At 46.7% G+C, this 15238-nt stretch overlaps 1 protein-coding gene across 3 annotated transcripts in view; it reads left to right on the forward strand.

The window, feature by feature from the left end:
• Window positions 1-15238, forward strand: part of LOC132777489 (polyamine-transporting ATPase 13A3-like) — a 91493-nt gene that overhangs the window by 21312 nt on the left and 54943 nt on the right. For all 3 annotated transcript variants that reach the window (XM_067469654.1, XM_067469655.1, XM_067469656.1), the window contains exons 2-4: window positions 5481-5565; window positions 7596-7689; window positions 7866-8039. In XM_067469654.1, the coding sequence (XP_067325755.1) occupies window positions 7639-7689; window positions 7866-8039 (225 nt within the window). In that variant the 5' untranslated portion in view covers window positions 5481-5565; window positions 7596-7638. The remainder of the gene's footprint in view (window positions 1-5480; window positions 5566-7595; window positions 7690-7865; window positions 8040-15238) is intronic.

Consider the following 15238-nt stretch of genomic DNA (forward strand, 5'->3'; position numbering starts at 1 on the left):
CAGGAATGTATCCAATTGTCTGGTGATTATGTGGAAAAGGGAAGAGTGGTTGTTCATCATTGGCAGAAATGTGTCCAATTGTCTGGTGGTTATGTGGATAAGGGAAGAGTGGTTGTTCATCATTGGCAGGAATGTATCCAATGGTCTGGTGGTTATGTGGAAAAGGGAAGAGTGGTTGTTCATCGTTGGCAGGAATGTATCCAGTTGTCTGGTGGTTATGTGGAAAAGTGAAGAGTGGTTGTTCATCGTTGACAGAAATGTATCCAGTTGTCTGGTGGTTATGAGGAAAAGTGAAGAGTGGTTGTTCATCGTTGGCAGAAATGTATCCAGTTGTCTGGTGATTATGTGGAAAAGTGAAGAGTGGTTGTTCATCGTTGGCAGAAATGTATCCAATTGTCTGGTGATTATGTGGAAAAGTGAAGAGTGGTTGTTCATCGTTGGCAGGAATGTATCCAATTGTCTGGTGATTATGTGGAAAAGGGAAGAGTGGTTGTTCATCATTGGCAGAAATGTGTCCAATTGTCTGGTGGTTATGTGGATAAGGGAAGAGTGGTTGTTCATCATTGGCAGGAATGTATCCAATGGTCTGGTGGTTATGTGGAAAAGGGAAGAGTGGTTGTTCATCGTTGGCAGGAATGTATCCAGTTGTCTGGTGGTTATGTGGAAAAGTGAAGAGTGGTTGTTCATCGTTGACAGAAATGTATCCAGTTGTCTGGTGGTTATGAGGAAAAGTGAAGAGTGGTTGTTCATTGTTGGCAGAAATGTATCCAATTGTCTGGTGGTTATGTGGAAAAGTGAAGAGTGGTTGTTCATCGTTGACAGAAATGTATCCAGTTGTCTGATGATTATTTAGAAAAGTGAAGAGTGGTACATTGGCAGAAATGTATCCAATTGTCTGGTGGTTATGTGGAAAAGTGAAGAGTGGTTGTTCATCGTTGACAGAAATGTATCCAATTGTCTGGTGGTTATGTGGAAAAGTGAAGAGTGGTTGTTCATCATTGGCAGAAATGTATCCAATTGTCTGGTGGTTATGTGGAAAAGTGAAGAGTGGTTGTTCATCGTTGACAGAAATGTATCCAATTGTCTGGTGGTTATGTGGAAAAGTGAAGAGTGGTTGTTCATCATTGGCAGAAATGTATCCAATTGTCTGGTGGTTATGTGGAAAAGTGAAGAGTGGTTGTTCATCGTTGACAGAAATGTATCCAATTGTCTGGTGGTTATGTGGAAAAGTGAAGAGTGGTTGTTCATCGTTGACAGAAATGTATCCAATTGTCTGGTGGTTATGTGGAAAAGTGAAGAGTGGTTGTTCATCGTTGGCAGAAATGTATCCAATTGTCTGGTGATTATGTGGAAAAGTGAAGAGTGGTTGTTCATCGTTGACAGAAATGTATCCAATTGTCTGGTGGTTATGTGGAAAAGTGAAGAGTGGTTGTTCATCATTGACAGAAATGTATCCAATTGTCTGGTGGTTATGTGGAAAAGTGAAGAGTGGTTGTTCATCGTTGACAGAAATGTATCCAATTGTCTGGTGGTTATGTGGAAAAGTGAAGAGTGGTTGTTCATCGTTGACAGAAATGTATCCAATTGTCTGGTGGTTATGTGGAAAAGTGAAGAGTGGTTGTTCATCGTTGACAGAAATGTATCCAATTGTCTGGTGGTTATGTGGAAAAGTGAAGAGTGGTAGTGAAAGAGCGCATTCTAAGGAATATTTCTGCGTTTGATTTATTAAAGTATTCCCATCCAAACCCAAGTAACGAAGGTGGAGGCATTACTTTTCATTCAACCCTCGTAGTTTTCAAAAAAGCAGCTGTGGTGGTTTTTTGCAATATAAAAAGAGGAGGAAAAAAAAAAACATTGAATGTGATGGTATTTTTGACACTGAAACAATACCCAGAAAATATATTTTTCTTTTCTTAATTCCCATTAAAATTCAACTTAAACCCTTTGATTAAAAACTTAAGAAATATACAAATAATATTTTAAAGTGCACAGAGCACATTCAAATGTGTGGAAGGGGGAGCTGAACCTGGATCTAGAGAGGAGCCATCCTTTCCTCCCTTTCCCCAAATAATCTTCCTGCTCCCAAAATGTTCCGGTGCAACTGGGATGTTTTAATGGCGCCACTGAAGCCTCATGCCAAGCGGCTGTGGTTTCTCAATTCGTGCTTAATTTGCCCCTCTGGGCTGCGTGGATTTCTGGGCTCCGAAATTAGGCAGCTCGGTTCATAAGGGAGGGACTGGCGTGTCTAAAAGCGCCTCGGAGAGAAGAAGGCAATTCTGTTTGCGTTCATGGTCTCCCGAAAGCTCTTCATAGAATCATAGAATCAAAGAGTTGGAAGAGACCTCCTGGGCCATTATCCAGTCCAACCCCATTCTGCCAAGAAGCAGGAATATTGCATTCGAATCACCCCCGACAGATGGCCATCCAGCCTCTGCTTAAAAGCTTCCAAAGAAGGAGCCTCCACCACACTCCGGGGCAGAGAGTTCCACTGCTAAACGGCTCTCACAGTCAGGAAGTTCTTCCTCATGTTCAGGTGGAATTTCCTCTCTTGTAGTTTGAAGCCATTGTTCCCTTGCGTCCTAGTCTCCAAGGAAGCAGAAAACAAGCTTGCTCCCTCTTCCTCCCTGTGGCTTCCTCTCACATATTTATACATGGCTATCATATCTCCTCTCAGCCTTCTCTTCTTCAGGCTAAACATGCCCAGTTCCCTAAGCCGCTCCTCATAGGGCTTGTTCTCCAGACCCTTGATCATTTTAGTCGCCCTCCTCTGGACACATTCCAGCTTGTCAATATCTCTCTTGAATTGTGGTGCCCAGAATTGGACACAATATTCCAGATGTGGTCTAACCAAAGCAGAATAGAGGGGTAGCATTACTTCCTTAGATCTAGACACTAGGCTCCTATTGATGCCTGAGGCCAAAATCCCATTGGCTTTTTTTGCCGCCACATCACATTGTTGGCTCATGTTTAACTTGTTGTCCACGAGGACTCCAAGATCTTTTTCACACGTACTGCTCTCGAGCCAGGCATTGTCCCCCATTCTGTATCTTTGCATTTCGTTTTTCCTGCCAAAGTGGAGTATCTTGCATTTGTCACTGTTGAACTTCATTTTGTTAGTTTTGGCTCATCTCTCTAACCTGTCAAGATCGTTTTGAATTCTGCTCCTGTCCTCTGGAGCATTGGCTCTCCCTCCCAATTTGGTGTCATCTGCAAACTTGATGATCCTGCCTTCTAGCCCTTCATCTAAGTCATTAATAAAGATGTTGAACAGGACCGGGCCCAGGACGGAATCCTGCTTGTGGCCCTCCGCTCGTCACTTCTTTCCAGGATGAAGAGGAAGCATTAGTGAGCACTCTCTGTGTTCGTCCACTTAACCAATTCCAGATCCACCTCACCATAGTTTTGCCTCGCCCACATTGGACTAGTTTCCTTGCCAGAAGGTCATGGGGGACCTTGTCGAAGAAGGCCTTCCTGAAATCCAGGTACGCTACATCCACGGCATCATTCCCCGCATCTACCCAGCTTGTAGCTCTATCGAAGAAAGAGATCAGATGAGCCTGGCATGACTTGTTTTTGATAAATCCATGTTGATCCCCCGTTTGTGGCATCGTCCGGAAAGATCATGCGCCTGGGCAGCCATTTGGGGATTTAAAAATATTGCTGCCTTGAGAAAATGAGGTGTTTCTGTGGCTTGAAACCCTGCAGGGTTCATCCACTGCTGTCCTATTTTCTGAACTACTTTGAAATTACCGTAGTGTTGGTCTCTTCCGTCTTCATCCTCACTTTAAACCAGTGTTTCTCAACCTTTGCACCGGGATTGTAGCGCACTGGGCGGGTGTCAGCTGCATTAAGATCTCTGCTGACCAAAACGTCATGAGTTCGAAGCAGCTCGGGTCGGAGTGAGCTTCCGGCCAATTGTGTAGCTTGTTGTCGACCTTTGCAACCCAAAAGACAGTTGCATCTTTCAAGTAGGAAATTTAGGTAGTACCTATGTGTGGGGAGGCTAATTTAACAAATTTACGAGGCCATAAAAAATCTCCAGCAAAAAAAGTATGCGGGGAATGCGGAAGTACTTCATCAGTGTCGCTGATGGACGGTGAAGCGACAGCTCCCCTGGTGGCCAGAAGTTGGGTTGCTACTCTGCTGCTGAGTACGCAATCCCTGTGTGGAACACATCTCACCACGCTAAAACAGTGGATGTGGCTCTTAATGAGACATGCCGCATTACCACGGGGTGTCTGCGCCCTACACCACTGGAGAAGTTACACTGCTTAGCTGGTATTGCACCACCTGACATCCGCCAGGAAGTGGCAGCCAATAGTGAAAGGACCAAGGCAGAGACATCTCCGGCTCATCCCCTGTTTGGGTATCAGCCAGCACGCCAATGTCTTAAATCAAGAAATAGTTTTCTAAGATCTCCAGAGACACTCTCTGGAACACCTCAGCAAGCGAGAGTCCAAAAGTGGCAGGCTCAAAGCTGGCTGATACCAAATGAGAGACTCCCTGCTGGGCACACAGAAAACTGGGCAACTTGGAAGGCGCTGAACAGACTGCGCTCTGGCACCACGAGATGCAGAGCCAACCTTAAGAAATGGGGCCACAAAGTGGAATCCTCGACATGCGAGTGCAGAGAAGAGCAAACTACAGGCCACCTGCTGCAATGCACCCTGAGCCCTGCCACATGATGCACGAGGGAGGACCTTCTTGCGGCAACACCAGAGGCATGCCAAGGGGCCAGAGACTGGTCAAAGGACATTTAACCAACTACCAAGTTTGCAAAATTTGTGTTTTTGTATGTATGTATGTTTGTTTTGTTCTGTTAGAAATGTAATACAATTGACTGGTTGGCGTGACATGACAAATAAAAATAAATAATATTATCAATATTATTTGTATGGATTATATTATATTATATTGAGCTGTGATCACATTGGTCGCCAAACTGCACTATTTCTGCAGTGTAGATGCACCCTGACCAGAGGGAGAAAAGCGGTCGAGTTTTGCCCTTCCGAGCATAATCTCATGTGGCCTTTCCCCGCTCCTGTTTCTCTTTATGGGGACCTCAGTACAGAAACTCCAGTGTTTCTCTCCTTAAAATAGTAGTTTTGTGTGTTCTTCTCTGTGTTTAACTTGTGTTTATAAAAAGAGACATTCAGTTTTACTGTGTTTGACTTTCTCATTAATGGTTTTTTGCTGTATTGTGCTCAACGCCATTTTGGATCCCAGTGTTGGAAGTAAAAGGAATAAAATGTGAACTGATGACACTTGTTGTCTTTCGACACTATTCTGATGACGTTCCCAGTCTTTCTTTGTGAAATGCTGGGAGTTATGTGGCTCTTCCTCATCCCTCCTGCCCTTCGGGGTCCATCTTTCTCTTCTGTGTGATTAATGTGCTCCTGTTGCTGCCACACCCCACTCATTTTGCACCCAAACTCCCCAGCCTCCCCTTGACTCTTGACTCTTCTCTCCTTCTTCTGCAGTTCCTGAGCAGGCTGCCAACCTCTCCATCCTGGATGTGGCCGGTGGATCCGGGGCCCTTCAGCTGACACTCAGACAAAATCTGCCGTGAGTCCGTCTCTCAACCTTTGGGGCCTAGCTTAGCTTCCCCTTGTTCTGCCCAGACCCACCTTCCAGGCCTCTCCAGCCTGTCCTTGCAAGGCTGTGGCCAAAGGTCTGCGGTCAGCCAGAGGCAGAGAAACCACGCGTCTCAGGAGGGATGACAGGGAGCTGCATTCACGGCCCAGAATAAGCAGCGCCTAAAGTGGTGGCTGAGGCTTGCGCCGACGTGCAGACTGCAGGGATATCTGGTCTCTCTAGCGCCCCATATATATATATATATATATATATATATATATACACACATACTCATATATATGTATATATGTGTATGTAAAGTGAATATATGTATGTATGTATATAGTTTCCAGCATAGCTCCTTCTAGAAGACCAAGGGAAAGAGCCAGGTGTTTCCCCAAGAGGCCACTGGAGGATTAAAGGAAAGAGCCAGTTATTACCCCCAAAGGTCACTAGAAGGTCAAGGGAAAGAGTCAGCTGTTTTCCCAAGAGGTCACTGGAGGGTTAAAGGAAAGAGACAGTTACTACCCCCAAAGGTCACTAGAAGGTCAAGGGAAAGAGTCAGCTGTTTCCCAAGAGGCCACTGGAGGGTTAAAGGAAACAGCCAGTTACTATCCAAAGATCACTAGAAGGTCAAGGGAAACAGTCAACGGTTTTCCCAGGAGGTCACTGGAGGGTTAAAGGAAAGAGCCAGTTACTACCCCCAAAGGTCACTAGAAGGTCAAGGGAAAGAGTCAACTGTTTTCCCAAGAGGTCACTGGAGGGTTAAAGGAAAGAGACAGTTACTACCCCCAAAAGTCACTAGAAGGTCAAGGGAAAGAGTCAGCTGTTTTCCCAAAAGGTCACTGAAGGGTTAAATGAAAGAGCCAGTTATTACTCCCAAAGGTCACTAGAAGGTCAAGGGAAAGAGTCAGCTGTTTTCCCAAGAGGTCACTGGAGGGTTAAAGGTAAGAGCCAGCTATTACCCCCAAAGGTCACTAGAAGGTCAAGGGAAAGAGTCAGCTCTTTTCCCAAGAGGTCACTGGAGGGTTAAAGGAAATTGCCAGCTACTATCCCAAGAGATCACTGGATTATCAAGGGAAAGAGCCAGCGTTACCTCAAAAGATCATTGGAGAGTTAAAGGAAAGAGCCAGTTACTACCCCCAAAGGTCACTAGAAGGTCAAGGGAAAGAGTCAGCTCTTTTCCCAAGAGGTCACTGGAGGGTTAAAGGAAATTGCCAGCTACTATCCCAAGAGATCACTGGATTATCAAGGGAAAGAGCCAGCGTTACCTCAAAAGATCATTGGAGAGTTAAAGGAAAGAGCCAGTTACTACCCCCAAAGGTCACTAGAAGGTCAAGGGAAAGAGTCAGCTCTTTTCCCAAGAGGTCACTGGAGGGTTAAAGGAAATTGCCAGCTACTACCCCAAGAGATCACTGGATTATCAAGGGAAAGAGCCAGCGTTACCTCAAAAGATCATTGGAGGGTCCAGGGAAAGAGCCAGCTGTTACCCCAAGAGGTCACTAAACGGTCAAGGGAAAGGGTCAGCTGCTACCCCAAGGGATCACTGGAGCGTCTCAGCAAATGGCCAGCTGTTACCCCAAGAGGCCACTGGAGGGTTGCCATGGAGACCTAAATCAGCCAGGTGTGCTCCCTCTCTGAGGGACAGAGAAAGTACTGCTTCATGTTTCAGTCTGAGGATAGAACCATCCCAACAATTGTAACACTGATTTTTACTAACAAATCCCATTACAAAGTGGAAACCCAGGCAGTCCTGGGTGCCTGATGTAGTGTATGTATGTGTGTATATATATATGTATATGTATGTGTGTGATACACACACACACACACACACACACATATATATATGTATGTAATAAAGTGACAAAAATAAAAGCAGCAATGCTTCTGTATATGTAATGTAGAAAGGGCATGGGGCTGTTGTCCCACACATTTTGGTGCCCCCTTGCTGTCCGGGACGGTCCGTCCCTTGTGTCCAGTTCTGACTGACCACCCCCTCCTCCTCCCCTTTGTCCCCTCAGGAGCGTGGAGGTGGGGTAGGCGTGTGGCCCACAGGAAAGAGACATGGAGAGAACGGACGAGGCGTACGTCAACCGCGACGAGGAAGACGAGATGGTCAGTTGGGAACTGTGGGAGTTGAAGTCCAAAACACCTGGAGGGAGGGCTGAAGTTGGATCAAACCTGCGCTAGAAGCTGGGCTTGGGGGAGCTTTGGAAGGACAGAAACCTGAAGTGGAGAAGTGGGGCCTTTTCCTCCTGGTTTGACTCCCTTTCTTGTTCTTTCGGACACAGGAAATCTCCGGCTACAGCCCCTGCTCCTGGAAACTGGCGCTGGTCTCGCTGGGCACGGTGTGCAGCGGAGGCTTCCTCCTCCTCTTCCTCTATTGGCTGCCAGAGCTGAGCGTCAAGTGGACCTGCCGCACCGTCACCCTGCAAGAGGCTCGGGTCCTGCTCCTGAGGACCACGGTGAGGGGCCCTGAGTGCTTGGGAAGGACCACAACATGCTCAATGTCCTCTGTAACAGGCCTGGGCCCTCTTTGTCCCTCTTCCAGGTGTTTTGGACTTCAACTCCCACATTTCCTAATAGCCGGTAGAGCAGCGGTTCTCAACCTTCCTAATCCCATGACCCCTTAATCCAGTCCCTCATGTTGTGGTGACCCCCAACCATAACATTGTTTTTGTTGCTACTTCATAACTTTCATTTAGCTAGTGTTATGAATCATAATGTAAATATCTGATATGCAGCATGTATTTTCATTCACAGGACCAAACTGGGCACAAATACCCAATACACCCAAATGTGAATGGTAGTGGGGTTTGGGGGGGGGGGGGACTGATTTTGTAATTTGGGAGTTGTAGTTGCTGGGATTTATAGTTCACTTATAATCAAAGAGCATTCTGAACTCCACCAGCGATGGATTTGAACCAAACTTGGCTCCCATGACCAACAGAAAACACTGGAAGGATTTGATGGGCATTGACCTTGAGTTTGGGAGTTGTAGTTCACCTATATCCAAAGAGCACCGTGGACTCATGCAATGGTGGATCTGGACCAAACTTGGCGCAAATACTCAATATGCCCAAATTTGAACACTGGTGGAGTATGGGGAAAATAGATCTTGACATTTGGGAGTTGTAGTTTCTGGGATTCATAGTTCACCCACAATGAAATAGCATTCTGAACCCCACCAATGATAGAATTGGACCAAACTTCCCACGCAGAATACCCATGACAAAGAGAAAATACTATGTTTTCTGATGGTCTTTGGTGACCCCTCTGACACCCCCTCGCGACCCCCACAGGGGTCCCGACCCCCAGGTTGAGAACCACTGTGGTAGAGGGAGTTGAAGTCCAGAGGTTGACTCATGCCTGCTGCGTAACAAAGAAGAAATACTGCATTCCTGCTTTAAAGTCTGATCTTGGTATCCTCTTTCATCATTCTACATTCTTCCAGCCTGCAAGCTGTTAGGAATGGTGAGAGTTGGAGTCCAAAACACCCAAAGGGCTGAAGTTTGCCCATGCCTGTTCTAATGGGTTTTTCTTATTTGGGCAGTAAAAACAATATATATTCTGCTAGGTTTTCAGTGGACTTTATTTGTGTGTTGGTTGTGCTTTCACATTTTTCTTCCTTACATTTTGTGTTCCTGTTGTAAACAACCTTGAAGGCACTTACAGACTTATAAACAAATTCATTTTATTTACAGCATTTATGTTGTTGTTGTTGTTCATTCGTTCAGTCGTCTCCAACTCTTCGTGACCTCACGGACCAGCCCACGCCAGAGCTCCCTGTCGGCCGTCACCACCCCCAGCTCCTTCAAGGTCAGTCCAGTCACTTCAAGGATGTCATCCATCCATCTTGCCCTTGGTCGGCCCCTCTTCCTTTTGCCTTCCACTTTCCCCAGCATCATTCCCTTCTCTAGACTTTGCTGTCTCCTCATGATGTGGCCAAAGGACTTCCACTTTGTCTCTAGTCTCCTTCCCTCCAGTGAGCAGCCGGGCTTTCTTTCCTGGAGGATGGACTGGGTGGATCTTCTCGCAGTCCAAGGCACTCTCAGAACATTCCGCCAACACCACAGCTCAAAAGCCTCTCTCTTCCTTTGCTCCGCCTTCCCGAAGGTCCAGCTCTCACATCCGTAGGTGACGACAGGGAAGACCATGGCTTGGACTAGGCAATGGATCTTTGTTGCCAGTCTGATGTCTCTACTCTTCACTCTTTGATCGAGACTGGACATGGCTCTCCTCCCAAGAAGGAAGCGTCTTCTGATTTCCTGGCCACAGTCTGCATCTGCACTCATCTTCCCACCTAGAAATACAAACCCTGTCACGGCCTCCACATTTTCTCCCTCTATTTCCCAGTTGTCAATCATTCTTGTTGCCATCATCTTGGTTTTTTTGACGTTTAGCTGCAACCCGGCTTTTGCGCTTTCTTCTTTCACCTTGATGAGAAGGCTCCTGAGCTCCTCCTCGCTTTCTGCCATCAGAGTGGTGTCATCTGCATATCTGAGGCTGTTAATGTTTCTTCCAGCAGTTTTCACCCCAGCTTTGCCTTCCTCAAGCCCCGCACATCCTCGCATGATGTGTTCTGCATACAAGTTAAAGAGGTTGGGTGAGAGGATGCAGCCTTGCCGGACGCCTTTCCCAATCTTGAACCCGTCTCTTGTTCCATGGTCAGTTCTGACTGTTGCTCCTTGGTCCTTGTACAGATTCCTCAGGAGAGAGGGAAGGGGGCTTGGGATGCCCATCCCACCCAGAACTTGCCACCATTTATTATGATCCACACAGTCAAAGGCTTTAGAATAGAACAGCATTTCTATACCGTTTTTCTCACTCCGAGGGGGACTCAAAGCGGTTTACACATAGATTATGGCAAAAATTCAATGCCTTACAACTACAACAGTAAAACCACACATTAAACATCAATCATATCAAAAACAGTACATCATCAAATATCAAAACAGTTATTAAAACCATAAAACAGTCTCATCAGTCGAGTCGCCGTTCCGGTCCTTGTCCCACCAAAAGCTGCGTGCATCTATTGTCCAAAGGCCTGGTCCCAGAACCATGATTTTATTTTATTTTCTAAAGGTCAGGAGTGAGGGAGCAGATCTTACCTCCTTTGGGAGTGTGTTCCATAGGCGGGGGGCCACAGCCAGGAAGGCCCTGCTCCTCGTTCCCATCAGGCGCATTTGCGCTGTTGATGGGAGTGAGAGCAGGGCTTCCCCAGATGATCTTAAATTGCGAGGTGGGACATAGGGGCGTTCGGACAAGTAAGCTGGGCCCGAACCATATAGAGCTTTATAGGTCAAAACCAGCACTATGAATTGGACTCGGAGATGGACTGGCAGCCAGTGGAGCTGGCATAACGGGGGTGGTATGCTCCCTGTATGCCTCCCCAGTTAGTGTTCTGGCTGCTGCCTGTTGAACTAAGTGAAGTTTCCGAACCGTCTTCAAAGGCAGCCCCATGTAGAGCGCGTTGCAGTAATCTATTCGGGATGTGACAAGAGCGTGGACCACCGTGGCCAGATCTGACTTCCCAAGGTACGGGCGCAGCTGGCGCACGGGTTTTAATTGTGCAAAAGCTGTCCCGACCACCGCCGAGACCTGGGGTTCCAGGCTCAGCGATGAGTCCAGGATCACTCCCAAGCTGCGAACCTGCATCTTATTTATTTATTTATTTATTTTATTTCGTGTACTTATACCCCGCCCTTCTCAACCCCCGAGGGGGGACTCAAGGCGGCTTACAAAAGGCACATCTTGGTGCCTACACAAATACAATAACTTATAAAACCAGCAATTAAAACAATTAAAAACAACAATATATCACGCAATCAATAGCCAATCTCAGACACAGCGTTCGCCAACTCAGAGTTCATATTTCGTTCCACCTTGTCCAATTCCTATCCATCGTCACAGTCCCTTATTCATCTGCCAGATTGCCCAAACGCCTGGTCCCACATCTACATCTTTAATTTCTTTCTGAATGAAAGGAGGGATGTTGCTGATCTGATCTCCTCAGAGGGGCCACCACCGAGAAGGCCCTGCTCCTCGTCCCCGCCAATCTCACTTGTGACAGAAGCGGGGTCGAGAGCAGGGCCTCCCCAGAGGATCTCAGACTCCGAGATGGGACGTAAAGGGAGATGCGTTCGGACAGATACGCTGGGCCGGAATCGTATAGGGTTTTGTAGGTCAAAACCAGCACTTTGAATTGTGCTCGGAACTGGATCGGCAGCCAGTGGAGCTGACACAACAGGGGGGGTGGTATGCTCCCTGTATGACGCTCCGGTGAGCAATCTGGCTGCCGCTCGCTGGACTAGTTGAAGTTTCCGAACAGTCTTCAAGGGCAACCCCACGTAGAGTGCGTTGCAGTAGTCTATTTGGGATGTGACAAGAGCAATCTGGCTGCCTCCCGCTGGACTAATTGAAGTTTCCGAACAGTCTTCAAAGGCAACCCCACGTAGAGTGCGTTGCAGTAATCTATCCGGGATCTTCAGGGGGAGTGTAACCCCATCCAGCACAGGCTGTAACCCTATGCCCTGTTCGGCCTTGCGACTGACCAGGAGGACCTCTGTCTTGTCTGGATTCAGCTTCAATGTGTTCGCCCTCATCCAGTCCGACACAGCGGCCAAGCACCAGTTCAAGGTCTGGACAGCCTCCTTGGTGACAGGTGGGAAGGAGTGACAGATTTGGACATCATCTGCATACAGATAACACCTTAGTCCAAAACTCTGGATGATCTCCCCCAGCGGCTTCATGTAGATGTTAAATAACATCGGGGACAGTACTGAACCCTGAGGGACTCCACAAGACAACAGTTGTGGAGCCGAACAGGTGTCACCCAGTAACACCCTCTGAGACCGACCTTCCAGGAAGGACTGGAGCCACTGCAGAGCAGTCCCTCCAAGTCCCATTTCTGCGAGGCGTCTCGGAAGGATACCATGGTCGACGGTTTTGAAGGCTGCTGAGAGGTCCAGCAGAACCAAATGCTTGAATAAAAATGTTATTGCTATCTATTTATCGTATCAGGAGCAAACCAAAGGTACAGATTTAATGTATTTAAAAGACAAACAAAAACCCCACAAAGTTTTAAAGCTTGGCGTTATATTAAATATCCTTTGACCAGTAGCTGGGCATTTGGAGCGCCTCTGGTGTGGCTATAATAATAATGATAATAATAATAATAATGATAATGATAATATTGATAAAAATAATTTAAAACTCTAATAATAATAGTAATAATAATAACAACAAAGTATGGATTGTCGATGTTGCAATCCAGGCGACAGCAGGATTGAAGAGAAACAACTGGAAAAGCTGACACGATATGAGGATTTAAAGATTGAACTGCAAAGACTCTGGCACAAACCAGTCAAGGGGGTCCCAGTGGTGATTGGCACACTGGGTGCAGTGCCTCAAGACCTTGGCCTGCACTTAAACACAATCGGCACTGACATCCCACAGTCCTAGACACTTGGGAAGTGTCTGACGTGTGATAATAATAATAATAAGAAGAAGAAGAAAAAGAAGAAGAAGAAGAAGAAGAAGAAGAAGAAGAAGAAGAAGAAGAAGAAGAAACCTTTATTTATACCCCGCTACCATCTGCCGCAGGACTCGGTGCGGCTTACAAAAGACCAAGCCCAAATACATCATAAAAACATAACAACAACAAAACAACAATAAATAACTCATAACAATGCAAAACAATACAATAATGCAAAACAATACAATAATAACACGACACATTTTAAAAACAGCCACTCTGATGGCTGTTGTGATCCAATACAACAGCCAGCAGAGTGATCTTGTTTGCTGTGGACTCATCTTGTTGTGTTTCAAATAATAACAACAACAACAATAATGTATTGCCGAAGGCTTTCATGGCCAGAATCACTGGGTTGTTGTAGGTTTTTCTGGGCTATATGGCCATGTTCTGGAGGCAATTTTTCTCCTGACGTTTCGCCTGCATCTGTGGCAAGCATCCTCAGAGGTAGTGAGGTCTTTTGGAAGTAGGAAAAATGGGTTTATATATCTGTGGAATGACCAGGGTGAGACAAAGGACTTTTGCCTGCTGGGGCTAGGTGTGAATGTTTCAGCTGATCACCTTGATTAGCATTCAATGGCTTGGAAGTGCCTGGGGGGAATCTTTTGTTGAGAGTGATTTTATGTGCCTGTTTGTTTCCCCTGTGTTGTTTTGCTGTTCTAATTTTTGAGTTTTTTAATACTGGTAGCCAGATTTTGTTCATTTTCATGGTTTCCTCCTTTCTGTTGAAATTGTCCACGTGCTTGTGGATTTCAATGGCTTTAAGTCAATGACAAGTCTACATAGGGACCACCAAACGCAGCGCCCAGACACGCATCAAGGAACATGAAAGGCACTGCAGACTACTTCAACCAGAGAAGTCAGCCATAGCAGAGCACCTGAGGAACCAGCCTGGACACAGCATATGATTGGAGAACACAGAAATGCTGGACCACTCTCACAACCACCGTGTCAGACTACATGGAGAAGCCATTGACATCCACAAGCATGTGGACATTGAATGCTAATCAAGGTGATCAGCTAAAACATTCACACCTAGCCCCAGCAGACAAGAGTCCTTTGTCCCACCCTGGTCATTCCACAGATATATAAACCCATTTTTCCCAGTTCCAACAGACCTCACTACCTCTGAGGATGCTTGCCATAGATGCAGGCGAAACGTCAGGAGAAAAATTGCCTCCAGAACATGGCCGTATAGCCCGGAAAAACCTACAAAAACCCAACAACAATAATAATAATAGAACAACAACATCAATGATAACTACTACTACTACTACTACTACTACTTTATTTATAACCCACCCTCTCTGCCCAAAGGGACTCACATACATATATATGTTTCATACATATTTCTACACAAAGTGTAGAGCAGGGACCCTCGAACTACGGCCCACGGGCCATATGCGGCCCGCCGAGGGCATTTATCCGGCCCGCGCAGCGTTTCTCTCTCTCTCCTTCCGGAGCGGCTTCGGGCGGGGCCGTGCCAGGCCAGGCTTCTCCCTCCCGTGTGGTGCGGCCGCCTGTAGTAAAAAGGGGCGGGGCTTCCAGGCCAGGGAAACGGGCGTGGCCTGGCCATGCTCACCTGGCGCTGCCTCTGCCAATCGTGGACGCCCTCCTCGCCTTCAGAATGGGAAGCTGCTCAAATGAGGGCTCGACGTGGCGGGAAGGAAAAGGGAGACACACACACACACACACACACACACACAGAGAAGAAAGGGTTCAAAGGAAGCCGTCCTGCAAAAGTCCTTACCGTGTTATCTCAGGGTTTGCAACCTTTTTCTTTTTTCACCTTTAAGAAGCATGCATTCAAAGCAAACACTCAGGGAAGGAAAATCATAGAATCATAGAGTTGGAAGAGACCTCCTGGGCCGTCATCCAATCCAACCCCATTCTGCCAAGAACCAGGAATATTGCATTCAAATCACCCCTGACAGATGGCCATCCAGCCTCTGTTTAAAAGCTTCCAAAGAAGGAGCCTCCACCACACTCCCTCCGGGGCAGAGAGTTCCACCGCTGAACGGCTCTCACAGTCAGGAAGTTCTTCCTCATTTTCAGATGGAATCTCCTCTCTTGTAGTTTGAAGCCATTGTTCCATTGCATACTAGTCTCTAAGGAAGCAGAAAACAA

This window comes from Anolis sagrei, chromosome 6 (assembly GCF_037176765.1).
Source record: "Anolis sagrei isolate rAnoSag1 chromosome 6, rAnoSag1.mat, whole genome shotgun sequence".
NCBI classification, from domain to species: Eukaryota; Metazoa; Chordata; class Lepidosauria; order Squamata; family Dactyloidae; genus Anolis; species Anolis sagrei.